The sequence below is a fragment of the Zootoca vivipara genome, chromosome 13, assembly GCF_965207765.1.
Source record: "Zootoca vivipara chromosome 13, rZooViv2.hap1.1, whole genome shotgun sequence".
NCBI lineage: Eukaryota > Metazoa > Chordata > Lepidosauria > Squamata > Lacertidae > Zootoca > Zootoca vivipara.
In genome coordinates, this window is record NC_142596.1 from 39029631 (window position 1) to 39056165 (window position 26535).

The following is a 26535-nucleotide window of genomic DNA, read 5'->3' on the forward strand; positions in this document are numbered from 1 at the left end:
CCACACTGGCTTTAGCAGGCCGCACTGTAGTGACTAGAGCAGGGGTCAGCAAACCTTTCCAGCAGGGGGCTGGTCCACTGTCCCTCAGACCTTGTGGGGTGCCGGACTATATTTTTTTGGGGGGGGATGAACGAATTCCTATGCCCCACAAGTAACCCAGAGATGCATTTTCAATAAAAGCACACATTCTACTCATGTAAAAACATACTGATTCCTGGACTGTCTGTGGGCTGGATTTATAAGGCAATTGGGCTGGATCCGGTGTCCCAACAGGGACCTGGGAGAGCAGAGTTCAAATCCCCACTCGGCATAATGCCTTGGGCCACTCATTGCCTCTGTCCGCCTAACCTGCCTCGCAGGGTTGTTGTGAGGGTTGAATGAGGAGGGGGAGAACCCTAGTTGCCACCTTGAGCTCCTTGGAGAAAAAAAAGGCAGGAAACAAATGGAATGAATGAATGGTTTTGCGGGTGCAAATCCTACTCTAGATGCTTTGGACAAAGCTATGTGCTTTAAGGTTGTGGTGGTGTGGATGTAATGAGAAAGGTCCTCTGAGCAGGTGCAGACTGCTTCCATCGACTCCCCCAAGCTGCCCATCTCTTCCAAGCTTTCATTTTCACCCCTCAGGGATTCCTCAAACATATCAGAGAGCAAGCCCTGCTGAACTCAATGGGACTACCGGTAGCATCTGATGAGATAAGGACAGGTGTGTTGCAACAAGAACTGTTTGCTGTTCTTTGCTGCATCTTTGTCACTAATTATGACAAAGCTTCTGTGGTTCAGAGGCTACTCATTTTTCCACATGAAGGTGTATTCATTCTGTCATGTGAGCCTTCTCCTGAAGCCTAAAGCAGTAAGATATGTTTATATTATATTACAAGATATATTATATTACAAGATTTATTTAATTTACAAATTGCTTCCTGTGAAGCAACCTGGAAGTTGACCGGCAGTTATTTTCAAAAGGATCGCACACACCATACATTTAAAGCAGGGGTCAGCAAACTTTTTCAGCAGGGGGCCGGTCCACTATCCCTCAGACCTTGTGGGGGGGCCAGACTATATTTTGAAAAAAATATATGAATGCATTCCTATGCCCCACAAATAACCCAGAGATGCATTTTAAATAAAAGGACACATTCTACTCATGTAAAAACACAAGGCAGGCCCCACAAATAACCCAGAGATGCATTTTAAATAAAAGAACACATTCTACTCATGTAAAAACATGCTGATTCCCGGACCATCCGCGGGCTGGATTGAGAAGGTGACTGGGCCGTATCCGGCCCCCGGGCCTTAGTTTGGGGACCGCTGATTTAAAGTATACCCCTTACACCCCAAGAGCTACAATTCCTAGCACCCTTAACAAACTACAATTCCCAGTGTGTCTTGTACAAACTTCATAATGCAGTGTCGTATATGGTGGTCATGCAATGTCTTATATGGACATCTAAAATGAAGGCAATCTTCTCTTTTTTAATTGATGGTTTTATTTGGCTTAATGTTTCTCTTACTGGTTTTGAAGTTTTGTTGTTGTTACATTGTATTTATAAATTGCTTTAAGTTCACTGTTGAAATATTCCAGAGCAACCATTATTGATAAGTTGTTGGCTATCACTGCTATCCGTCACACACACACACACACACACACAAAAAACCCCTGGTAAATAAAGACAACCTCGTAGCATGATTTTTTTTTTACTAATAATTGGTTTATTATTATTATTATTCAATCAAAATAGTTCAGTCTATTTAACTTACAAGATCTAAGGTGATATGGCAGCCAAGACATTTCATCCAGTGATTTCTAACATGCCATTACATACCCAGTCTGCACAGGCAGTTTAAAAGTACTCTAAGGAATGGATTTAGCACATGGCTATATCAAGTTCATTTCGATGATTGTTGGATTTGGGGATTGAAAGCAAGAGCAAAGGTGAGGCATTTCGCTGAAAGGTGTCGAATGCACCTACTAGCCATGTGTCAAAAGGAAATTTCAGGGATTGCTCTGCATTTATTCTGAGGATCTTAAATTCGGAGCTGCTAGAATTCAGAGCCCGGATTTCCCCATTTGCAGCCTGAGCGAGATGCCCTTCTACAATGAGATTCTTCATTTGTTAACACAACATATCTTCACATTTCCATTTATTATAAATTCTACTGCGCTTGATGCTGTTTCTTTTCACGCTGGATGTTCTTTATGGTAAAGGCACAGCAAAGTTGGTTTGGGCACAGAATGGCACATTTCCGCCTTCTTCAGAACAAAGTGGAATCAGAAACTATCTGAAAGTTAGACAGGTCTAACTATTCCCCGAGTTTCTTCACTAAAGCCACGTTGTGGCTGGCTGGGAGGCTGGGCTTTCCAAACAGATTAAGTACATCAAGAGCCAGTGTGTGGTCGGTCCTCCATTACAGAGTTGGCCTTGAGATCTAGGAGACCTGAGTGCGAGTCTCTGCCTCTACCATGGGCTCATTGCACGGTCTTAGGCAAGTTGCTGTCTTTCTGCCTCAGGTCTGCAAAATTGAAATAAAAAAGGTTGATGAGGAGGTCAACTGTAGAAAAGCATAATCAAAATAATAATATAAGCATGTCAGATCAACCCTAGACCCAAACATTCTGGCAATTTTGGTTACAAGCTGTTGCTTGCCACCCCAATCTCTGAGCAGTGTGAGATTACCGAGGTTCCCAGAGTTCAGCTTCCTTGGAGTGAACGACAGGGTGGTGTCTTAAAGCTGTATGGTTTATTTAACCTGAGCCTACAATGGAGGAGCTCACGGCATTAACATCCCAATGAGGTCTTGCTTCTCCTATAGCCATGGCCTTGGATTCAAGCAGGTATCAAGCATGTCTCTCCCTCACAAGCTACAGCCTACAGCCTGCCACCTGCTTCTAGCTGTCACACAAAACTCTCACAAGGTTTTGGTTCCTTCTAACTACTAGACGGGTGAGGGAGGGGGCCTTACCCATTTGCCCTGTGGGCACAGAGCCACTTCCCCTGTTACCCTAAGGATCCATACTTAGGCCATTATGAAAAAAGGTGGCCTGTCTGTTCAAGCAGTTGAATCCTTGGTGCATCCAGGAATTAGAAGAGACTCAGGCATACAGCCTAACTCCTCCACCCCAAAAAGAAACAAAAAAACCTCACTACAAAGCTGAGACTCTCCTATGATCTATGATAAGCAACTGAAAAGGCAAGGTGGGCTACTCATTTCCTAAATAAATCAACAAACCAAAAGTTGCTGGGCTGGTGATACTGTTTGGAGCCTGAACTTATTGCCAAAGTTACTTTTTCAAACAATGGTCCTCAGTGCGAAAAGCAAGTATTGCTACATAAAAAAGTATTTGTCACACACCCCACCTCTGTGTATGGTTCTGTGCAACACTTCTCTAGCCAAGGATTGTGCCATCTGGTTTGGTGATCCATGAGGGGGCAGGATACACCATGGATTGGCACAGAGTGGGGGGAATCACACGGATGAGCCACAGCAACGTGTGGCAGGGCCAGCTAGTTATTTTATAAACCTCTATTATGTCACTTTTCCCTCTAAATTAAAAAGTCCCTTTCCTCATAGAGGAGTTGAGTGGGAGCCATAATTGGCATGCTATCCTAAGATTATCTATTTGAAGACAGCCATATTAACCTCCCCCCCCCTCCAAAATTCACACACACACCACCACCACCACCACCACCTTACTTACTACATTGAAGCGGCATCTGCAAGGGAACAAAATTTCTGCTGCACAAGTTCACAAATGCCGCAGCCAAGGTGCAAGCCGCTTTTACACTCTGCAGTTCACACATGTCAGTTTTGCACAGGACATAGAATGGCTCTGGGTCCACCTTTAAAAGAAAGAGGTGGTAAGTCCCACGGGAAGAAATCTGGAACCGTCTGTTTCGGTCTAACATTGCTTCTGTCATCACTAACAGAGACAGCAGATAGGAAGCTTCCATTATTGCCCATGTAGTGATGGGGTGAGCTCCCGTTGCTTGGTCCCAGCTCCTGCCAACCTAGCAGTTCGAAAGCACGTCAAAATGCAAGTAGATAAATAGGAACCGCTACAGCGGGAAGGTAAACGGCGTTTCCATGTGCTGCTCTGGTTTGCCAGAAGCGGCTTTGTCATGCTGGCCACATGACCTGGAAGCTATACGCCGGCTCCCTCGGCCAATAATGCGAGATGAGCGCGCAACCCCAGAGTCGGTCACGACTGGACCTAATGGTCAGGGGTCCCTTTACCTTTACCTTTAGTCCAGTATAGCCAGCTCTGATTGGCAGCGGCTCTCCAGGGTCTCAGGCAGGGGCTTTCCCGCCATTACCTATATCCTGAGCCTTTTAAAACCAGAGCTGCCAGAATCTTGAGCTTGGCTTGCTAACAGGGGCGAATTGGCACACACCTCAGGTAGGCTGGAATTATGGTGTGCAAACAGCAGCAAACTCACATCTTGTTTTCCTGTTTTGATCAAAAAAGAAAAGTAAAAGGTACTCACTACTCTGAAGCAGTTCCTGAAGAGGGAATTAGCATCCAGGAAGAAAGCTTTGCAGATCTCAGGGCTAGATGAATCGAGACACGGCTTGAGGGTCCTCTTCATCTGGCTGCAGTGGTCGCTCACCTCGGTGGCAAAAATCAAATGCGTTTTACTTGCTTACTTTTTAAAATATAATAATCATAAGTAAATAAGAATAAAAATGTGCACCCCCACCCCCGAGACCATTCCATTGCAACTATCCAGCCTCCCAAAATTTCAACACCTCTTGCAATGGTTTGACCCCTTTCCGCTTTAACAATACTTATTCTACAAACACCTTCCATATCTCCTCAGAATCATTTCTCTTCCATATTCCCTGTCATACCTTAATGGCACATGCTAATTTATCATCAATAGCTATATCACACACCTCTTTATACCATCTTTCCATTTTCTATTCTGCTCGCCCCTTCCACTTCCTGGCTATCATAATCCGTGCAGCTGTCAATAAATTTGTGAGCAAGTCCTTCATAGCCTGTGGACCTTCCACCCCATTATTTCTTTATTTTATAAGACAGTTTTGAAACTGCCAGTAGCCGACTCATTTAAAAAAGCATTTTATTTGGATGCAGCTTTCCCACACCCACCCATGCATGAGTTAACATGTGCTCCAAATGTGGGTTCGTGGTTTAGCCCTCCTAGACAAAGCACAAACAGTAAACCGTACAGTATACCTTGGTTGCAAGCTTGAGATTAGCTTCAAGAGAGCTAAAAACCACAAGCCCAAGTTTGGACAGCCAAATCATTGCTCAGTACTGTCTACACTGACTGGCAGTGGCTCTCTGGGATTTCAGCGACGGAATCTCTCTCCCAGCCCTACATTGGAGATGCCAAGCAATTGCTCTACCACGGAGCTGCGGCCCCCCTCACAACTCAGTGGTTCCTCTGCAAAGTAAAGGCGTCGCTGGTGTACCTGCCATGCATGCACGAGCTCCTGCACGCTGCCAGCATAAGAATGGTCTGGAAGCATCCACTCATTGCCCACTTCGTTGTCATTGGTACCTAAAAGGCCAGCAGACACTCCTAAAAATGCAAGAGAAAGCAAGTCTCAACCACCTTAAAGGGCAGGACTGTGGGATGTTTCATGCTGGTTAAGGACTAATTATTTGGGGAAATTCCAAGAGATGACCTTGTAGCATCTATCCACCTACCACCCTCATTTTAAAGTAGTGCTGTAAACTTCACTTTTCAACAGAGCTAGGGTTGCCATAGTCAAAAAGTGGAAAAAAATTGTTGGGCTTTTTTTTTTGCCAAAGTTGTCAAGCTTCTTTTGCAAAATCTCAAAATGATGATGAAGTAGTTTTGAGCTATTTTTAAGGAAATTTGCCCAAATCTACACTTCTGACATGGTAATGGGTTGCCATACACCTGGATTTTCCCAGACATTTCAGCAATTTCTGCCCGGGCACTGTTTACGAGGGCCAAATCCTGGCATTGTCTGGAAAATCCCCAGCGTATGGAAACCCTAAACTAAGTTTGGCAGAAGATATATTACATGTCACATAATTTTGCCATAGTGGAAAATAAGACGGATATCAGGTTTTGGCAGAAGACAAACTGCAACAGAACAGAAACAGATCTGCATGTGGCATATACAGGGTGGAATGGGAAGCGATGGCTTTTTACGTTGCTATCCATCACACATAGCTCAAAACGCAGAGTACAAACCATGATGCCATCCATCCAAAGTAAGGGTACAGATGTCATAGCGAAGATCACATGAAAACAAAGCCCCGTCGGTCATGGACACTTCTACAAGATCAGAATATCTTTGGATTGCAAGGCCATTTTCTCCAGGAGGGATGTCAAAATGCTGGCAGTTCTCCTCCGACAGGGAATAGTTGTACTTCTTGTAGATCTATTTAAAAGCAGGAAAGGGAAAAGAGGTTACAAGGAGACTGGGTTTTCAGAATGCAAAGAGGTTTGCAATAAGTTGGTGAGGTGGCCTTGGATTATTATAAAAATTCTGCATCTTCCCACCTAAATTGCACCCACAAGAGGCCTTTGGGGCACAGCTCCCTAATGCCCTACAGATCGGGGTTGGGGAATCTCAGGTCTGGAGGGCAAATGCAGACCTTTCTCTGGTCCTTGGGACTCTCTCCAGGGCACATACTTTTGCAAGCCCCCCCTAGCAGCCCCCCCATTCCCCCCACTCTCATCTGTATGTAAACTTAACACTGGCCAGACTCCAAAACAATGTCCTCTGGTTTATAGATTTAGCCAGCCCACATTTCCTATCAATAAGAACCTCGTCAATATAAATACAAAACTAAGACCTGGAAAGCATAAATACCAAACTCATTGCCCCCCAAAGTTAAGACACAGATGTAAAAATGGAGAAGACCTGTAGTTACCTTCTGTTCTGGGTAGATAACAACAGAGGTACTATTCATGCTGATGTGCAGTGACCGTCTGCCACTGCTGGTCAGATTTAATATTACTGTAAATGCATCATGAACAAAATCCTTGGCCAGGAGGGCACTGCATTTGGAGGTCAAACTGTATATTTTCCCGTCGAATGTCCTCAGGTGCTTATTCCCCATCAACAAGGCATGATCTGGGAGGGTGTGAAAAGTGGGGTCAGTAAATCACCCACGACCTGCGTTGGAATAGCTAGGCTTGCCATGTTTCAAAAAGCAAAATTCCTAACACCCCCAAATCCGTTGAACTTTTTTTTAGGAATCAAAGAAAGAGGACACATTGTTCAACTTCAACAAACAAACAAAAAATCCAAGAGCCAATTCCTCTTCTTCCTCTAGCAGCGGAAGAAAGGGAGATTCCTTGTTGAGGTCCCCCCTCCCCCCCGCTTTGGGAGGGTGGGACTGAGGAGGTAAGCAAGTAGCCACAGGTGCCCTGTTCCCATTTAGCCAGGCTCCTCGCCTCCTGCTCTGTGTCTTAGAAAGGGGAGCAATTGTCTTACTTGAGGCAGCAGCTGCGGCAACTTCAAAAAGGGAACTCTGCAGCTCTCGAGGGGGGAGGAAGGTGGGGGCAGGATAACTGAGTCATCTTTATTTTCCTCTCTGGGCGGCTGGCAGGTGCTCGGGGCTGCTCTCACTTTCTTTCCACTGTCCTTCGCACTCCCCTCCTCCTCAGTTGGGGCTGCTGCACGTGGGGAGGGGGGCACGCGCTTTGGGTCTCCCATGTAAAGGGGGGGGGGACATTCCTTCTGCTGCTCAGAGGAAAATATGTACGGGAAATTCTGGACATCGTTTAAAATTCAGAAAATTTCCCAGGACGCCATTTTAGGCATCCGATTTCCTGGCATGTCCAGAATTTTCCCTAAACTGTGGAGCAGGCCCAGCTGAACATAGGAAGCCGCTTTCAACTGAGCCTCAAATCCAGCTAGTTCAGTACTGTTCCATAGGTGGTGGTTTGCCAGGATTGTAGAAAGGAGTCCCTTGTAGTCCTCTCGGGAGATGCCAGGGACCTTCTCCATACAAGGCATGTTGAAATGGCTAAGACAGAGATGCTTTCTATCCCCACACCCACACCCACATCCACACCCACACCCACCCCATTCCAGGACAGGACAGGAGAGGGTCCACAGCAAGCACAGGGTGCATTATGCAACTACCAGGCAGTGGGACCTAACCTCAAACATTGGCCTGGACATCTGCACTGAAGTCACCTCCAGCATTTTGCAGGATGGGTTCAAGTGCATAGCGGAAATTTAGGTTTGCGCAATTAAAGTGGAAGCTGCGAAGGAAACTGCAGAGATGCAGGGAATATGTGGGTTGTTGTTGTTGCAACAGCTCCTGTGCATTCTTTTCTGTCTTATACTCTGTGAGATAAGAGGAAGCCAATGGAAATTAGGGGTTTTAGAAGACTTACGCTCAAACGGGCTCTCCATAATTCTTTGCTTGAATCGGTAATATTCCGCAGCTGGGTTGATGCTGTACAGCCTTCGGAAGGGCTTCATAAGTTTCTCTTCGATGAGATAGTTTGTGATGTTTGCAAGGTCCAGCGTGGGTTCTCCTTTAGGCTTCACTGGCAATCTCACTTCCACAGAGCAGTTTCTGCAAGGCACCGTATGAACTTCAGGAGAGCCCAGTAGGTCCCACTACCCAGATGCCTATGAGAAGCCTGCAAGCTTCTCTCCCCTTTTGCAACCTGAGCCCCCCCAGCACTCTCCCCATTTGCAATTCCTTGCATACAGTGGAGGTAGAACATAGCCATTGTGGCTCATAGCCATTGATAGACTAATCCTCCATGAATTTAGCTAATTATCTTTTGATGCCATCCAAGAAGAGAGCCATCACTGCCCGATTAACTGTGAGGCTCAGTGGACAGTTCTACACCATTTTGTGAAGAGGGAGACAGAGCTGCTTGTCCTCTACTCTGCTGGGGTCTTCCCAGCTGGGAAGGCAACCCAGTTAATAGCCCAAATGGGTAGTGAGTGGCAATGTCAGAGGCAGCCAGCAATGCCATGTGGCAAATGCAACTGTTTGAAAAACCAAAGTATGGGTGCATGGGCATATATATATATACAGTCATATGCCTCGGTTTGAGTACTTTCAGTTTAAGTACTCCGCGGACCCGTCTGGAACGGATTAATCCTCTTTCCATTACAGTGGTACCTCTACTTACGAATAACTCTACTTACGAATGTTTCTACTTACGAATGGAGCTCCGTCCGCCATCTTGGATGCGGTTTAGATAGGATTTTTTCTACTTACGAATTTTTAGATAGGGTTGCTTCGACTTACGATTTTTTTCTCCCAATGCATTCCTATGGGATTCGACTTACAATTTTTTTCCGACTTATGAATGTGCGTTCAGAACACATTAAATTCATAAGTAGAGGTACCACTGTACTTTCAATGGGAAAGTTTGCTTCAGGTTAAGCACGCTTCAGGTTAAGTATGGACTTCCAGAACCAATTACACTCATACTTTGGTTTAAGTACATTTCAGGTTGAGTACTCTGCGGACCTGTCTGGAACAGATTAATCCACTTCCCATTACTTTCAATGGGAAAGTTCGCTTCAGGTTAAGTACAGACTTCCAGAACCAATTGTGTACTTAAACCGAGGTACCACTGTATAAAACACTGCATTTTGTAGGAACTCACCCAAGTGCAATCATTCCACAGTGTTACCTGGCTGAAAAACTGTAGAGGCTTGATAAAGGTTTCTGAAGCTTGCTCACTGCTCTGGAAAATTTGGCTTCTGCCCAGCTTAGCATCTGTTGTGTTGCCTGTTTTGCAGGGTGGGTAAAAAGAACACAAACCCAACAAATTAACATTGCTAAATTTAAACTGCATGTTTTTAAAATTTTAAAAAAGCAATGGTGCAGAGAGTGTGTATCTTTAAAAAGAAACCTGCTGGTTGAAATGAAGTCTGAGGACGTGGCAATCTTGCTGACACCTCACTGCCTTGCCATGGCAGGATGAGAGCCAAGTTCTGGGACACATTTTGAATTTTGAGAAAGCAATGAGGGCACCCGTCATGAAATAGAAAACTTCATGATGCATACCATAACACAAAATGGCTGCCATGAGGGCCTGGAACAACACAAAATGGTTGCCACGTATAAAAGAGGCCTTCCAAATTGACAATCCTGTGATTGCTTGACAAGCAAACTCCTGTTGGAAGCAGGTACTGGGACACTTTGGCTTCTGTGCTGAGCAGGAGGGACAGGAATAATTTTTAAATACCAACCATATCAAAGGCGGTTTTCAACATTCTCAGGGAAACCAGGATTGGCTCCATCAGCCACACATCCTTCACCAGCGTGGGCACAAAAGCCTGGAGTTTCTTCAGGTACTCCTCCGTCCTCTGTTGCCACACCTCGTCCAAAGGTTTCAACGTCACATCATAATAGGCATCCTTCAGTGTTGTCAATGGCTCTTTTTAAAAGGAAACAGGGCGGGGAAGAAAGTGTGATGGGGAGTGGGGAAAGGGTTCCATCCATCACTGCTCCTACTCAGAGTAGACCTATTTGAAATTGACATCCATGACTTGTGGATGGGCAAATTTGCCAATTTCAGTTCCTCGTTCTCCCCCACCCTGAAATTCAGTTCTTCACGTTTCTGCGTCACTTATTTTATTATTTACAATGTTCTTGTGAAAATGCACTAGCATTTTCATGAAAATTTCTCCTAATAATGCACATTTTTGTACAGGCAAAAATATCCAAGGAAGGTGCAACGCAGAGCCAATGAAGGCTACATCATCTGGGAAGAAGGGAGGTAGTTGGGGAGGGGGCGTGACCTGGTGAGAGTCCCAAGGGCCAGATAGAAAGACTCAGAGGGTCACCTACCTCCCCACCCCCTGAGCCTGAGAGTCCCATCTTTGACTAGGCCCTTAAATTTATTTATTTTTAAAATCCTTCCCCCGTGCCTTGCTTACTTTGCAACTCCATCTGCATTTGTTGTATGATGACTTGAAGTTTGCCCAGGTAAAGTGGGAGGCTGTTCTGTAGTGCTTGCTTGACTCCGCTCTGTTTCCACAACTGGACGACTCCTCTCGTTTTGTTTTGGAGGATTCCTGCTACTTCCTGGGAAGTTCTTAAAAGCCACCCAACAGCATCGTAGAGAAAGTCGACGTGTTGCACCTGCAGGGTTCGCACCAAACCAAGAAGTGTACTAACTGGCTGCAGATTTTTTTTTACATGTACACTTTGGAGAAAGGAGACACAGTTGTACTGTTTTTGTTTAACATAGCAGGGATGGGGAATCTGCAGCCCTCCAGATGTTGTTGGGCTAACCCTGATCATTTGCCACAGTTGCTGCCAACTTCTTACCGATTTCCTGAAATCCTGGAGGCACCCTTCCAGGTTCTTGATCTTTGCCACCAGCCTGTGCTGAAGATCGGATGCGATCTTACTCAGTTTTGACTGCGAGAATCAGAAAGAAGACGACTATAATGTGTGGTTTTGAAAAGATTACTAAGGTGAACACAAGGCCTACCTCTCACTGTCTAGGATCTCTAAGGCACTATTTGCACAAATTAACATTTAAAGAAGTATCATGCCACTTTTAAATAGTCACGGCTTTCCACATTGACTCCTGGGAAGTGTAATTTGGTAAAGGTGATATGTGCCGTTAGGAGTCCTCTATTCCCCCTCAGAAAGCAACAGTTCTCAGAACAGTTTAGTAGTTAATCCCTCTTTCTAGGGCACTTTGAGAGCTATAGCTCTGTGATGGGAAATGAGGGTTGCCTAACCATTCTCACCAATCAAACTACATTTCCCACTGTCCAGACTTCAGCTGTGGATCATGTTTACTTCATGTTTACCCATGATACGTGTTATGTACTGAGCTGAATCCGAGAACAATAGGATACAAAATGCAGCAGTCTGATTGGTTCGCAGGAGCCACCCAATCCAGCTCCAGGTGGAAGTGAATTCGCAACCTGATTGACCTGCAGGAGCAGCCAATCAGGCTGCTGGCAGAAGTGAATCCGCAACCTGATTGGCCTGCAGGAGTGCTGGCAGAAGTGAATCTGTAACCTGATTGGCCTACAGGTACAGCCCTGAAGTAGCCAATCACGCAAGGCCCATTGTGTAAATAATGTATATAAGCAGACATTTTGGGAAAAGAGCGATTCTTCTCTTCTTCTCCTTTGCTACTACAAGCTGAATAAAAAGCATGAAATTCACTCTCGACTCCGAGTATATTTCAATACGACACCACAGAATTGGGATCCTGTCACTCCACCCCGCCCCCCCCCCGACTAAGTGGTCTCAAAATCTCCCTTCCAGGCACATGACTAGGCGCTTACCTGCCTCAGCAAAAACAATCATTCTCCATCTAGCCACCAAGAAACATAACCCCAAACCACTAGAAGTATCGTACTTTTCCGTGTACAAGATGATGATTGTTTGTTTTTTTTGGCAATTGCCCCTAAAACAATCTGGCCCACCCTCTCCTGGGCAATCTCCCACTCCCATTTTCCTAAATTGGAGTCCCCCCAAATAGGGGTCGTCTTATACATGGGGGCGTGCTATACACGGAAAAGTATGGTAAATCTCCTGGCTCAAACAGCAGCAGGTGGGGTCGTTGACCCTAGCACAGCCCCACCCCCAAATGTGAGACCCCTTTGGGGGTCTCTCACTTTAGGGGTACCATCACCAAGGTCACTGCTGGCCACATCAGGTCCAGCAATGTGTCCACCCCCACCAAGAAATCTTGGTCTCCGAGGCCAACTGATATCAAGCAACGGTATGAAGGTCTTCAGGCCAGAACTGGTCTTTCCCCACCACAAAACCAGAACATAACTGCCCTGATCCCATCTTGATCAAAAATAATAAGCGCAGAATAAAATGGGGATCTGGAAACACCACACCTCTGTTTTAGCAACTGGACCTCCACAGCCATGGGCCTTGAAGCTCAAGCTCTTGTTGGAGGCTTTAAGGGCCAAGAGTCCCACTTCCTCTCGTCTCTCTCCGTTAATGACAAGGTAGGCATTGAAAGCAGCATGCTGTTGGCCATCTGTGCAAGCCTCGAGCTCCAGACCATCCTCGGCATCCTCTGCAAGAACCAAGAGAAGAACAAAGTTTTAAGCCTCCTGCGGTCACGGTGGAAGAGAAACGTCAAATCAAGGAAAGGAAGGAAGCGGCCATTGCAAAACGATAGAAATCACCACAGAACTGTAGAGTTCCAGACAAACTCGAGAGCATACCTGCCAAGTTCCTTCTTGAAAAATAAGGGACCGGATCGGAAGTAGCAGACCGGAAGTAGCGCTGCCACCATTTTGGAACTGGGCGGAGCATGCACAGAAGCGACTTTTGATGCTGCTGTGCCCAGTTCCAAAATGGCCGCTCCACCAGAAGTCGCGCTGCAGCCATTTTGGAACTGGGCAGAGCAGCATCAAAAGTCGCTTCTGAGCATGCTCCGCCCAGTTCCAAAATGGCCGCCGCGCCTGAATAAACCGGGAAAAAACAAAAAAATCCGGTTTTCGGCTGGGGACAGCTGGAAAAACGGGGGTTTCCCGGGGAATACGGGAGACTTGGCAGCTATGCTCGAGAGGTCCGGAGGGTGGCAACACGAGAACGGGCCTTCTCTGCAGTGGCTCCCCAACTTCGCAGGGAAGTTCGCCTGGCGCCTTCATTATACACCTTTAGGCGGCAGGCAATAATGGTTCCTTTTCAACCAGGCCTTTGGTTGATCTGGTTTACATCCTATGCCCTTTTAAAATGTTTTTTTGGGGGGCGGGGGGCGGCGGCTATTGGATTGTTGTTTTTATTTTTGTTAGGTATTTTGTGGTTTTATATCTTGAGACCCCCCCAGGTATAGGGCGGTATATTAAATTAAAAAAATTAAAATTAAAATTAAACAAACTTCCAAAATATAAAGGAGGCTGCCAAATCACCATCACTGCTACTCTGGGTCACAGGTGGCCATGCGTCCTACGTTACACGGGACATTCCTCTATTTGAAGACCTGACCTGTCCATGCCCCCTACATAACCGATATAAGAAGGAAGAGCAACAAAGAAGTTGCGTTTTATTTGTACACCACCTGGATCAAATTGAGAAACAAAGACACACAACATATGGAACTGTTTCTTTAAAACCCCTAAACTCCTTTTTGTCCCTTCCCAGCTACTGCAAGGGGAGTTACAATCAGAGAGGCAGAAAGAGCTGGACCCAAGGTCACCCAGCTCCACGAGGATTTGATCTCTAGCTCTCCCACTGCTACTCAGATGCAAGGGCTTGGGAATCTCTTCCAGCCTGAGGGCCGCATTGACTAAAAGGCAACCTTTTGGGGGCTGCATTTCAGTGGTGGGTGGGACCAGAGGCAATAGGAGGTGGATCAGCAGGTGTAAAAAAGTGAAAGTCACATTTTGGCAGTGCGCGAGTCAGACTTTTCTACAGAGAGGTCTTCCTATCCAGAAAGGGAAGAGGCGTTATTATCCGGACATATTCCAGGGAGGCAAGAAGCTCTCTGGGAGGGCATGGGGGAGGGCCAGTGAAGGCGCCAGGAGGAGGACCAGGGGTGCTATGTCTAGGGGGCCCTGGGGGCCTGAGCACCCACAAAAAATGTTGTGGGTGCTCAGCAACCACACCACAAGCCCCCCCCCACATAATGTCGCATGTGCGGGGCACCCATAACCTGGGACCCAAGTTGGCGCCCCTGATGGGGACTGATGAGGAGAGCTCTGAGGGCCACACAGAGAGGTATGGTGGGCCACATTCGACCCTGAGGCTCCCCTCTTCTAACCGCAACAGCATATTGGCTGTCACTTTGAGGGAATCCATGTGCGATTGGCACCAATTATCCAGAACAGGTAAAGGTAAAGGTACCCCTGACCATTAGGTCCAGTCGTGGACGACTCTGGGGTTGCGTGCTCATCTTGCTCTATAGGCCAAGGGAGCCGGCGTTTGTCCGCAGACAGCTTCCGGGTCACGTGGCCAGCATGACAAAGCCACTTCTGGCGAACCAGAGCAGCGCATGGAAACGCCGTTTACCTTCCCGCCAGAGCGGTACCCATTTACCTACTTGCCCTTTGACGTCCTTTCGAACTGCTAGGTTGGCAGGAGCTGGGACCGAACAACGGGAGCTCACCCCATCGCGGGGATTTGAACTGTAGACCTTCTGATCGGCAAGCCCTAGGCTCTGTGGCTTAGACCACAGCACCACCCGCGTCCCATCCAGAACGGAGCACCATGGAATAGCGAATTTACCTTTCAGGTATCCCATGTAACATTGAAGGCATCCTTTTCCTTTGGAAGCTGCTAATTTCACTGCCTCTTTTGGGTCAATCTTTGCCTCCACCAGGACTTGACTTTGACCAGCTGAGGAAGCCACACTTCCCACCACACCCAGCCAAACGGCATCAGATGCTCTGAGCTGTGGAAAGAAAGGAAAAACATTTTCAGCAACTGGTTTTCAGAAGCGTTACCACCTCTGCCTGTGGAGGCAGAACACAGCCATTGTGACAAGTAGCCATCAATAACTTTCTCCTCCATAAATTTGCCCATTTATCTTCTAAAGACATCCCACTTGGCAGCCATCCCTGCCCTCCTGTGGCAGTGAGTTCCATAGTTTAACAATTTGGTGCGTGAAAGATGACTTAGTTTTCTCTGTCCTGAATCTTCCAGCATTCATCTTCTTTGGAATGAGAGAAGGAGGCATTTTTTAAAAAATCCTGTACCCACATTCCCCATAATAAAAAAATTCCTTCAGTAGCACCTTAAAGACCAACTAAGTTTTTATTTTGGTATGAGCTTTCGTGTGCATGCACACTTCTTCAGATACACTTGAAACAGAGACGGCTACCTACCTGTTAAAACACGGCTACCTACCTGTAACCACATTCCCCATGTCACACATAATTTTATACTACCGTGTTTCCCCTATTTTAAGGCGTAGTCATTTTATAAGACGTAGCAGGATTTTTACACTTTTGCGGAATTAAGCCATACCCCGAAAATAAGCCATACCCCGAGCCACCTGGAACTGGTTGCTGCTGTTGCTGCTGCTGAAGCGCCGTGCAGCTCTCTATCCGTCCTCGCCCTCAACTGCTAATTTCTCACACGGGCGGGGGGGGGGGGAGAAGCAGGAGGAGGCACAAGCACCGCGCGCTCGGCCCTCTTTCGGCGTCGCCAGGCGAGCCGCGCTGGGAGCCTCCCCACTCGGTGACGGGAAACCCCTCGGTGACGGGAAACCCCTCGGTGACGGGAGCCCTGCTGGCCCCTTCCGCGCTGCCGGAATGTTGTGGGGCCGCATGGCCCGAAGCAGAGCAGCAGCGGGTGACAAGCGGCGGCAGGAGCCGCGCCGCCGAAACGTTCTGGGGCCGCATGGCCCAAGGCAGAGCGGCGGCGGGTGACAGGCGGCGGCAGGAGCCGCGCCGCCGAAACGTTCTGGGGCCGCATGGCCCAAGGCAGAGCAGCGGCCGGAGGTGACTGACGGCGGCGGGAGCCCTGCTGGCCCCTTCCGCGCCGCCAGAACATTGTGGGCTGCATGGTCCACGGCAGAGCGGCGGCCGGCAGAGCGGCGGCATGGTCCACGGCAGAGCGGCGGCCGGGTCCGCTGGCCCTTCCGCGCCGCTGGGGCGACTGACGGCAGCGGGAGCCGCGCTGCCGGAACGTTGTGGGCTGCATGGCCCAAGGCAGAGGGGCGGCGGGGCGACTGACGGTGGCGGGAGCCCTGCTGGCCCCTTCCGCCTTCCGTGAGCAACAAAAAGAAAGCGAGCCAGCCAGCCAAGAGCTTGCGTTCGCTCCTCCAGACCACTCCGCCGAGAGCCTCCGGCCTCTCGAGCGGCGATGCTCGGGCGCCCAAATGGGAAGAAAGACCCCCCTCACCAGATTCTGAGCGCTCCCTGCTCCCCGACGGATCGGGCAAAACCTGGCGCGCAGCGCAAGCGCGGGACGGAAGGCGCGATCCAGCCATTTAAAGCTGTGGCCGCTGCTGCTTTTTAGCCCCCTCCAGCTGTTTGCCAGTTTTCTGCGTCTTTTTTGTGGTGTGTGAGGAGCGCTGCCATAAGGCTGCGCTCCGGCCACCTTTTTAACCTCCCCCCCCCAGTTGTTTGGTAGCTTTTGTGGCGCATGAGGAGTGCTGCCATTGGGACGCGCTCCGAACTTTTTTCTACCCCACCCCCCCAGCGGTCTGGCCGGCTTCTCCTGCCTTCGCAGAGTGCTGCCAGCCCAGCAGCAGCAACGCCGGTCGCGGCAGGAGGAGGCAGGAACCATACTAAGACACCCCCCGAAAATAAGCCATAGGCTTATTTTCTTGAGTAAAAAAATTATAAGACGGTGTCTTAAAATGTGGGAAACACGGTACTCTGTTACGTCACCTGTTCCTCTCCTCTTCTATAAACAAGAGCGTCCCAAACACCACAACCTTTCCTCAGAGCGAATGGTGATTTGGACTGGTATGGCGAGAAGGCACTAGGCCCTGACTGAATTCTGCTCATACCCACCCAGCTACGGTGCTAGTAATTTTAAAGCTCCCCCTCTTCAAATTATCTACACAGTATAGGCTATGCACCTGAATACCTTTACCACCAGGTGGCAGTGCATGCTCATTTGCAATAAGGGTGGCGGAAGAAGGTAATTTTTTGAACTCAAATAGTTATGACTGATGCAGGATTGTTGGGGCAAATTGCATGTTATGTAGCAGGGGTGGGCAAGAAAGGCCAGGCAGTCCTTTCTCTTGCAACAGTTCTGTTGGGAGGGAGAAATCTGCATCAAAGGAAGGGCAGGGAAATGAGAGAGTGCTTAACCCTTTGCCTGCCATTGGAACTTACGGGAAGGGAAATGAGAGAGTGCTTAACCCTTTGCCTGCCATTGGAACTTACGGGAAGGGAAATGAGAGAGTGCTTAACCCTTTGCCTGCCATTGGAACTTAAGGGAAGGGAAATAAGAGTGCGCTTAACCCTTTGCCTGCCATTGGAACTTACGGGAAGGGAAATGAGAGAGTGCTTAACCCTTTGCCTGCCATTGGAACTTACGGGAAGGGAAATGAGAGTGCGCTTAACCCTTTGCCTGCCATTGGAACTTAAGGGAAGGGAAATGAGAGTGCGCTTAACCCTTTGCCTGCCATTGGAACTCACGGGAAGGGAAATGAGAGAGTGCTTAACCCTTTGCCTGCCATTGGAACTTACGGGAAGGAAAATGAGAGTGCGCTTAACCCTTTTGCCTGCCATTGGAACTTACGGGAAGGGAAATGAGAGAGTGCTTAACCCTTTGCCTGCCATTGGAACTTACGGGAAGGGAAATGAGAGAGTGCTTAACCCTTTGCCTGCCACTGGAACTTAAATGCCTGCTGCATCAGACCGAAGGGATATTCAGTCCAGAGTCCTGTTTCCCACTGTGGTGAAAAGTACAACTCTCTGGAAGACCACAAGCAGGAGGTGAGCACTACCTCATTGGGACCTGAGACCACCCAATAAAGAAAAGCATTATTTATTCATTTAATATATTTCTATTCCTCCTTTCTCTGAAGCTGCGATTCAAGGCGGCTTGTAACATTAAAAAACAACCATAATATAAAAGACACTGTAGAATAATAAGAACAAATTAGTTAAGAATAACAATTAAAGTACATTGCAGTATATTTAATGCCTACAAAGGTTGCCAAAAGTGAAAATCCAGACAAAGTTGAAATTTGCCTTGCTTCAGTTGAGCTTTTTGTTTTGGTCAAAGTTGCTGAGCTTTTTGTTTGTTATTTATTGGGTGTGTGTGTGTGTGTGTGTGTGTGTGTGTGTTGAAGTTGTCGAGCTTGAGTTGGGAGCTGTTCCCCAAAAAGGGAGCCTGATTCCCAGATGTGTGGCAGCCCTACAATTAAAATACAATTTGCCCTGACAGCAGTCCAATGTTTGGCATGGTCTGTGCCTTAGTTTCTGAAGGCCTGCCTAAACAGGAGATAGCAAAGTGGGAGCCAGTCTAGCGTCTCTTGGGAGGGAATTCCACAATAGGGGAGGTGCCACAGAAAAGGCTTCCTTTGGTGTCGCCACCAATCTGAGCTCTGATGTCAACAGGCCTGAGAGAAGTTGCTCCCATGAGGGTCTTAGCACCCAGGCAGGTTTGTATAAGGAGATATGATATCTCATGTAGCCTGGGCCCAAGTCACATGTTATACAAATAAACAAACGGATGAATAAAGGCTCTCCTGCCCCACAACTCACTGAAAATTCTGTCGAATAGTTCCTCTCTTCGGCTGTGCTACGATTTCTTAAGGCGGCCGTGATGGACCCCTCGCCGCCAGCAAGGCTGAGTTTGCCTTCTGATCGCCAGAGAAAACCTCCCTTGTTTAGCTGGTGTTTCCCAGAGAGTGCAATTGCCTAGGAAAACAGAGCGGAGGGAATTACCAGAGACAGAGTAAAGTAAAGGGTGGGGGGTAGGCATGTGTCACGGTGGGTAGGAATGATACCTCTTTGATACTGCTTCCAAGTGTTGACAGGCAGGGTTTCCCCAAAGAGGAAATGTACCCCACAAAAGGTTTGCATAAAAATTGCATGTGGTAACTGTTGTGTATAGATGCCAATTTAGAAATAATGACTGTAGCTGGAATGGAACATGAGCAAAGCCCTGCTGGATCAGGCCAAAGACCCATCTAGTCCTGCATCCTGTTCTCACATGGGCCAACTGTCATAAGACTTTTAAGGTCTCAAATATAGAATAAATATTCATAAATACACACATATCTAAATATGTGAACCATGTGTCTGAAATAGTATGGGAGAGCAATCCTGAAGCCATTTTGACTCTCCCAATGACCTCAGATATTCCTCTGCAGTAAGGGAGGCAAATAGGGAAAGCCTTCCCATTGTCTTTTTGCTTGCGAATCCTGTCTTAAGGGCGTATTTGTGTATGAATCCAGTGAGCCTGTAACCTGAACTCAGGAACTAAAGTATTAACGATCACAAAAGAATGGCCAGATTGCCTAGGTAATGCACTATCAGTTCTCCTGGCAGGCAGGATTTCTGCTGCAGATCGCCTCCTTCTGTGATGTATTTATGATTTTTTTTGGGGGGGGGGTGAAATACATAACAGTACATAACAGGGGGGGTCTTGGGCTACAGGGTGGGCAATTTCAAAAGTCTATATAAGTGCTTGCGCACTATTGTTCAGGGTTCTCCTCCCTCCTGTGTGTGGTGAGTGGGGACCCTGTTGCCAGGGCCGGCCCTACGGCCAGGCTGGGTGGCGCAGGGCACCACGGCGCCGGCCCGCCTGGGGGGCACCGCGAGCTGCACACGCCCGCTGGCCGGCCGGTCCGTCGCGCAGCTGTGCCCACGGCAACCGCGCTGTGCCTGCCTAAGAAATGGGGCGGGGCGCCGGAGGGATCCGTCGCACCACGGTGCCAGGGGCGCTTAAGACGGCCCTGCCTGTTGCAACAGTTCCTTTAATAACGATCAGGGTTGTTGTTGTTGTTTAGTCGTGTCCGACTCTTCCTGTCCCCATGGACCAGAGCACGCCAGGCACTGCTGTCTTCCACTGCCTCCCGCAGTTTGGATAGACTCATCTTGGTTGCTTTGAGAACACTGTCCAACCATCTCATCCTCTGTCATCCCCTTCTCCTTGTGCCCTCAATTTTTCCCAACATCAGGGTCTTTTCCAGGGAGTCTTCTCTTCTCATGAGGTGGCCAAAGTATTGGAGCTGTTTACTAGCCGCTTTGCTTCTCAATATACTCTGGTTGGCCTCTGTTATTTTCTCCTACCGATAGGGAACCCACTTAAGGACTCTATACGGGCTCTGGAATACCCCGTAAGTGAAAGGGAGCAGTTGTTCTTATAACAGGCCTATAGAGAGCCCACAAGAAGGACTTCTGTGCAGTTCTCCCTACTTACTTTCTCCCTACTTGCGTTTCCCAGGAACTGGTAGTCAGTGGTACACTCACTGCCTCCGTAAGGGAACACAGAGAAACAATGATTCCCATGCAGTGGGGAAGACAGCGACCTGGTGCAGAGTGTGCCTGCTTGCTCAGCCAGCTGCTGATCCGGTGTGCATGTTTGATGGGCAACTTCAAGACCCTCCTGCCCTCCCTTCTTAGGGAGATAGCTCAGTTGGTAGAGCGTGAGGCTTTTAATCTCAAGGTCCTGGGTTTGAGCCCCATGCTGTGCAAAAGATTCCTGCCCTGCAGAGGGTTGGCATAGATGACCCTCGTGGGTCCCTTCCAACTCTACGATTCTGGGATTCTTTATCTTTTAAGCCAGCCTCGGACCTGGCTGCCCCTCTAATAACATAGGATGCTTTCAGACTGAGAGAGGGCTTTTTCTCTGCAAAGCAGAGGCATGAACATGGCGGGGAAGTCCTATGCATGTTCGTTCAGAAGGAAGCCCCCCTTCCTTTCAGTGGGGCTTTGTAGGCAGGTATGTATTTGAGAGCAATGGCAACACATCACTTACCTCTGGAAGATCGCAGGTTCTGAGGCTCGCAAAATGACGAAGCCAAGCTGAATAGTCTGTTTCAATTTCCCCCAAGATATGCTGACTGGAACATGGAGTCGAAAAGATGTTTTCCAAAATGGCTTCCACCTGAATTTTATCCAGGTGCAATGACTTACTTTTCTGCATTTTAAAAAAAAGGAAAATGGAACAGGAGCTCAAAAAGTTCCTGCATTTCTGATGTCTGCAGTCACTGATGAGTACTACTCTCAGGTTGTTTAATAATGGCTCTTAAGAGTGCTCCCAGACTGTCGCTCTTTTGGGATGGGATTCAGTCACATACCTGCCAATTCAGGCAGATCCGCACCACACATCTGAAGCAAATGGCTTCTCCCAAAGAATCCTGGGAGTGGTAGTTTGTTGAAGGTGCTGAGAATTGTAGCTCTGTGAGGGGGAAGCTCCAGCTCCCAGGATTATTTGGTGGAAGCCATGGACACAAGCCTACGGATCTTATGGAAAACATTCAGCACCATCAGAACAAGAATAAATAAATAAATAGCAGAACAGGCTCAAGGGCCATGAAAATATATCAAAAAGCAAATCCTGCCCTACCCCAGCCTTGTTCATGAAAGCAATTTTCTCCAAGTGATGTAACAACAACAACAACAACAACAATTTATACCCCGCCCATCTGGGCAGTTCCCAAAAGAATATTAAAAACACAATAAAACATTGAGCATTAAAAACTTCCCTAAACAGGGTTGCCTTCAGATGTCTTCTAAAAGTCAGATAGTTGTTTATTTCCTTGACATCTGGTGGGAGGGCATTCCACAGGGCGGGTGCCACTTCCAAGAAGGCCCTCTGCCTGGTTCCCTGTAACTTCACTTCTCACAGTGAGGGAACCACCAGAAGGCCCTTGGAGCTGGAACTCAGTGTCCGGGCAGAGCGATGGAGGTGGAGATGCTCCTTCAGGTATACTGGACTGAGGCCGTTTAGGGCTTTAAAGGTCAACACCAACACTTTGAATTGTGCTCGGAAACGTACTGGGAGCCAATGCAGGTCTTTCAAGACCGGTGTTATGTGGTCTCGGCGGCTGCTCCCAGTCACCAGTCTAGCTGCTGCATTCTGGATTAATTGTAGTTTCCTAGTCACCTTCAAAGGTAGTCCCACGTAGAGCGCATTGGAATAATCCAAGCGGGAGATAACTAGAGCACGTACCACTCCACGGGCAGGTAGGGTCTCAACCTGCATACCAAATGGAGCTGATAAACAGTTGCTCTGGACAAAGAATTGACCTGCACCCCCATGGACAGCTGTGAGTCCAAAATGACTCCCAGGCTGCGCACCTGGTCCTTCAGAGGCACAGTTACCCCATTCAGGACCAGGGCGTCCTCCACACCTGCCCACCTCCTGTCCCCCCAAAAAACTGTACTCAATTTCATGCAACAGAATAAAGAAGATTCCACCTCGTATGTCAGATTCTGCACAATTTTTTTGCCATCCCACTTCAGGTCCAAGTGCTGACTCAACAAGGCTGCCGTCTGCTCAAGGGACCCGCAGGCCTGGAGACTTGCAAGGCTTAGAACATTCTGAAGCTGCAGAAATTATGAAGGAGAAACATTGGTTATTACTTTGAAGAAGATGTGTGGTTCAGTGGCAGGACATCTGTTTGCCTGCAGAAGATCTCAGCTTCAATCCCTGGCCCCTCCATCTGGCACTGAGAGATACATCTCCCTGAAACTCTGGAGAGCTGCTGCCAATGCTCTATGTTCACTTTGGGCGGGCATAGCTGCAGTGATGCGATGCAGTCTTTTATATAACAAAAATAAAAATAAAAAATGCACATACCGCTTTCTAGAACAAAGGACCTCTAAGCGGTTTGCCACAGACTGCCTAAAATATTAACTGAAAATGCCAATAAAAACATTTGTACCTGGCTGGAGGAAGCTGTGATACAAGCATCCCAAAGTGTGATATTGGTCTGGGACTTGTCTCCAAATGTAAATTTCAAGTGGGCGGGTTGCCCATCGTCCCAAGCCAGCCACACCTAAAGTCAGAAAAAGAAATGCTGAACTAACTTTGAGACAAAGCAGCATGGCAAGAGCAATATTCACTTGGAAGGGGGGGGAGCATACCCTATGAGCCCCTAAGGGACAAAGTGATTAGCATTTAGAGAAATGGATGCAAGCTGCCTTGGCCTCCTGGAAAACAGCAGGATAGAATGACAGGCTGTGTTCACATGATCATACCCAGCAGGGCCATCTTAAGCCCATCCAGCGCCTTGGCGCTAGGTCCCTCCAGCGCCCCCCTCCAGAGCCTCTCCAAGGGCCCGGGAGTGCCAAGCAGACCGCGGCAGCAGCGGGAGGCCACCTCCGAGGACTCCGCGCTGCGCCTCCTTCTCGTTTCCCCAGCGCTGGGTTCCGCTCAGTCAAGCTTCGCCACCAGCGCGCGCACCGCGGGACCAGCAAGAGCTGCTTGGGTGCTATGCGCGCGCTGGTGGCAAAGCTCGACTGAGCGGAACCCAGCGCTGGGGAAACGAGAAAGAGACACAGCGTGGAGTCCTCGGAGAAGGAGAGAGACGCGGCGCAGCCTCTCAGCTAGTGGAGCGCAGTCCTGGCCAGATCGCCGGAACCCTGCGCTCACTTGGTGCCCTTCCAGCGCCCTCCAGCGCCCAGCGCCGTGGTTCTCTGCGCCACTAGCCTCTATGGCTAGGACGGGCCTGATACCCAGGTATGAACAAGCTTCGTTTGCTTGCAAATAACTTCTCTTTGCACACGTGGGAAAACAAGCCAGGAAGCCATAACTAACTATACCTTTCCATTACGTGGGAAACTATGGTTAGCAGCTTCCAAACAAGCCCAGGATATGGAAACCGTGGTTTGAAGTTAAGTGTAATGCATGTGCCAGCCCTTGTCGCAGGGATGGGAACCTGTGAAACCTCCTGTCTACCCAAGCCAGCATGGCTGATAGTTGGGGATTATGGGAGTTGTAATTCAGCAAGATTCGGAGGGCCACATGTTCCCCATCCCTGCTTTACACAACCCAGTTCAATTGGGAGGGAAAAAAATCCTATACATTATCAGGCATACACAGCTGCGTCCTGTTATCCAGTTTCCAGAACAGGACTTCTTTTTGGATAGTTATCTATAGGATTGCACCATTAATAGCTTTGGGTGATCCATCCGGTCAATTTACCTGCTGGTTGTAGGCGCCTCTTCTGCTTTCGGTGAGAGATCTAACCTCCATGTGATTCAGGGTGAAGTTAAAAGGGTGAGCCACAGCAGCGTAGTAATAGACACGCTCTTTTCCAAACTTGAGAGAAGACGACACAGAGACCTGTTGCCATAATCAGAAATAGAGGTTAAACAAGTGGTGGCAATAGTAATCTCTTATTATTATTATTATTATTATTAAATTATATTGTTTATTATTTGTTATATTAATAAATATCATAATATACCACTTCATTCAAAGATCACAGGGTGATTCAACATAAAACACAAAATGTCTAGATTTACATACAAATGGAAAAGATAACTAATTTTGTATTGTTGAAGTTTTGGGAGGTTTAGACAGGAGCAGGGCTAATGAGGCCAGAAAGGCTGTTTAAAGCTATACAGTGGAAACAGCAGAGGATTACTAAGCCTTGCCCCGCCCCTCGACCAAAGGGAAGGAGCCAGGTATGTGTACAAAGGAACTATGATCACTTCCCTTGTCTGCTGGATGGAGAAGAGAGAGAGGTGCAGGAATCTGTGGAGAAGCTGCTCTATTGTACAAGGGGCAATATTTATACATTCCTTGCTCTGTCTATTTTTGCTTCTGGCTCCACCCACCAACAGCATGTGGCCCGTAGAAGGTTGTCTAGAGAGGTAGGTGGCCCTCGGGTTGGAAAACGCTCCTCAACCCCGTTTTAACTGGTGATACTGGAAAATGAGCATGGGACCTTCTGGATGAGAAACTTGCAATCTGTGTTCCCATGTTGTCTGAACTTGGCGTGTTGGTGGCTATAACTGAGGAGGCAATAGCTTTCCAGAGCAGGGTCTAAGGGTGTAGCGCTGAATGAATGGAAAAGCTAACTGTCATTTCTGTTACCTGTTCCTTTGCGTCCCAACCAATGATGACGTTGTCTCTGTGGCTACGTCCAGAGTGCTCCACATGCAAGCGGAGTGTGGAGCGCTGAGGGAAAGGGATTGAGAGAGGGTGGCAGATCTCCACTGAAATGGAAAATAAGCCACGTTTCCTATTAGACACGATGCCCAGTGCTTGGAACAAACCAGTTGGATTTAAGGAAGTTCAAAAATCTCCAAACCGCACCTTAAAGCAGTCCCTATAATGGCCAGGTGAACTGAATGTGAATTAAGTTCATTTTTTTGGGGGGGGGTGTAGAACTTTGAATGACTTCTACGTCATCTTCAAGTTCATATTCTTACATGTCCAGGAAACACATGACGGGAAAGTTGAACATCCACAGTATCTACCCTTTGAATGAGGCCAAGGGTGCTGGATTTGAAAAGGTCTCTCTGAACATGGGCTTTTCTTTCAATTAGGAAAGTATCTGGAGGTGTCAGGGATTGAACCTGAGACCTTCTGAATGCAAGGCAGATGCTCTACCACTGCTATGGTCCCCTGCCCTAGAATAGAGCAAGTCACTTGGCTTTCCCATCTTTCTTTCTCTTCACCTGTAACCTGGATACTTCCCCCCCAATAGATTTTTATTAAAGTTTGAATACACACACACACACACACACACACACACACACAGTTTAATATCAAATACCCAATATCTTTTTAGATTATCAAAGAGAGAGAAAACTAATGTCTCAGTCTGTGAGAGACCTAGAAAACAAACAGTCTGTGAGCACCTAGAAAGAAACTCTGTGATCACTAAAAGTCAGCATGGGTTCCTGAAAAATAAGTCATGTCAGACTAATCTGATCTCATTTTTTGACAGAATTACAAGCCTGGTAGATGAAGGGAACGCTGTGGATGTAGCCTATCTTGATTTCAGCAAGGCCTTTGACAAAGTGCCCCATGGTATTCTTGTAAAGAAGCTGGTAAAATGTGGGCTAGACAATGCTACCATTCAGTGGATTTGTAGCTGGCTTACTGACCGAACCCAAAGGGTGCTCATCAATGGCTCCTCCTCATCCTGGAGAGTAGTGACTAGTGGGGTGCCACAGGGTTCTGTCTTGGGCCCAGTCTTGTTCAACATCTTTATCAATGACTTGGATGATGGGCTT

The 26535-nt window shown here is 47.8% G+C and overlaps 1 protein-coding gene across 1 annotated transcript in view; it reads right to left on the bottom strand.

Moving 5' to 3' along the window:
• Nucleotides 1–1687: 1687 nt before the first annotated feature.
• The window catches only part of APOLTP (apolipoprotein lipid transfer particle homolog), an 85014-nt gene continuing 60166 nt past the window's right edge, over nt 1688–26535 (bottom strand). The window contains exons 47-65 of the mRNA XM_088656560.1: nt 25388–25509; nt 24491–24631; nt 23229–23342; nt 22762–22890; nt 21317–21478; nt 19096–19251; nt 15152–15317; nt 12811–12995; nt 11267–11359; nt 10873–11077; nt 10183–10370; nt 9621–9718; nt 8355–8539; nt 6878–7080; nt 6192–6381; nt 5437–5546; nt 4485–4607; nt 3698–3839; nt 1688–2511 (exon numbers count right to left, since the gene is read on the bottom strand). Of these exons, the coding sequence (XP_088512686.1) occupies nt 2468–2511; nt 3698–3839; nt 4485–4607; nt 5437–5546; nt 6192–6381; nt 6878–7080; nt 8355–8539; nt 9621–9718; nt 10183–10370; nt 10873–11077; nt 11267–11359; nt 12811–12995; nt 15152–15317; nt 19096–19251; nt 21317–21478; nt 22762–22890; nt 23229–23342; nt 24491–24631; nt 25388–25509 (2756 nt within the window). The 3' untranslated portion in view covers nt 1688–2467. The remainder of the gene's footprint in view (nt 2512–3697; nt 3840–4484; nt 4608–5436; nt 5547–6191; nt 6382–6877; nt 7081–8354; nt 8540–9620; nt 9719–10182; nt 10371–10872; nt 11078–11266; nt 11360–12810; nt 12996–15151; nt 15318–19095; nt 19252–21316; nt 21479–22761; nt 22891–23228; nt 23343–24490; nt 24632–25387; nt 25510–26535) is intronic.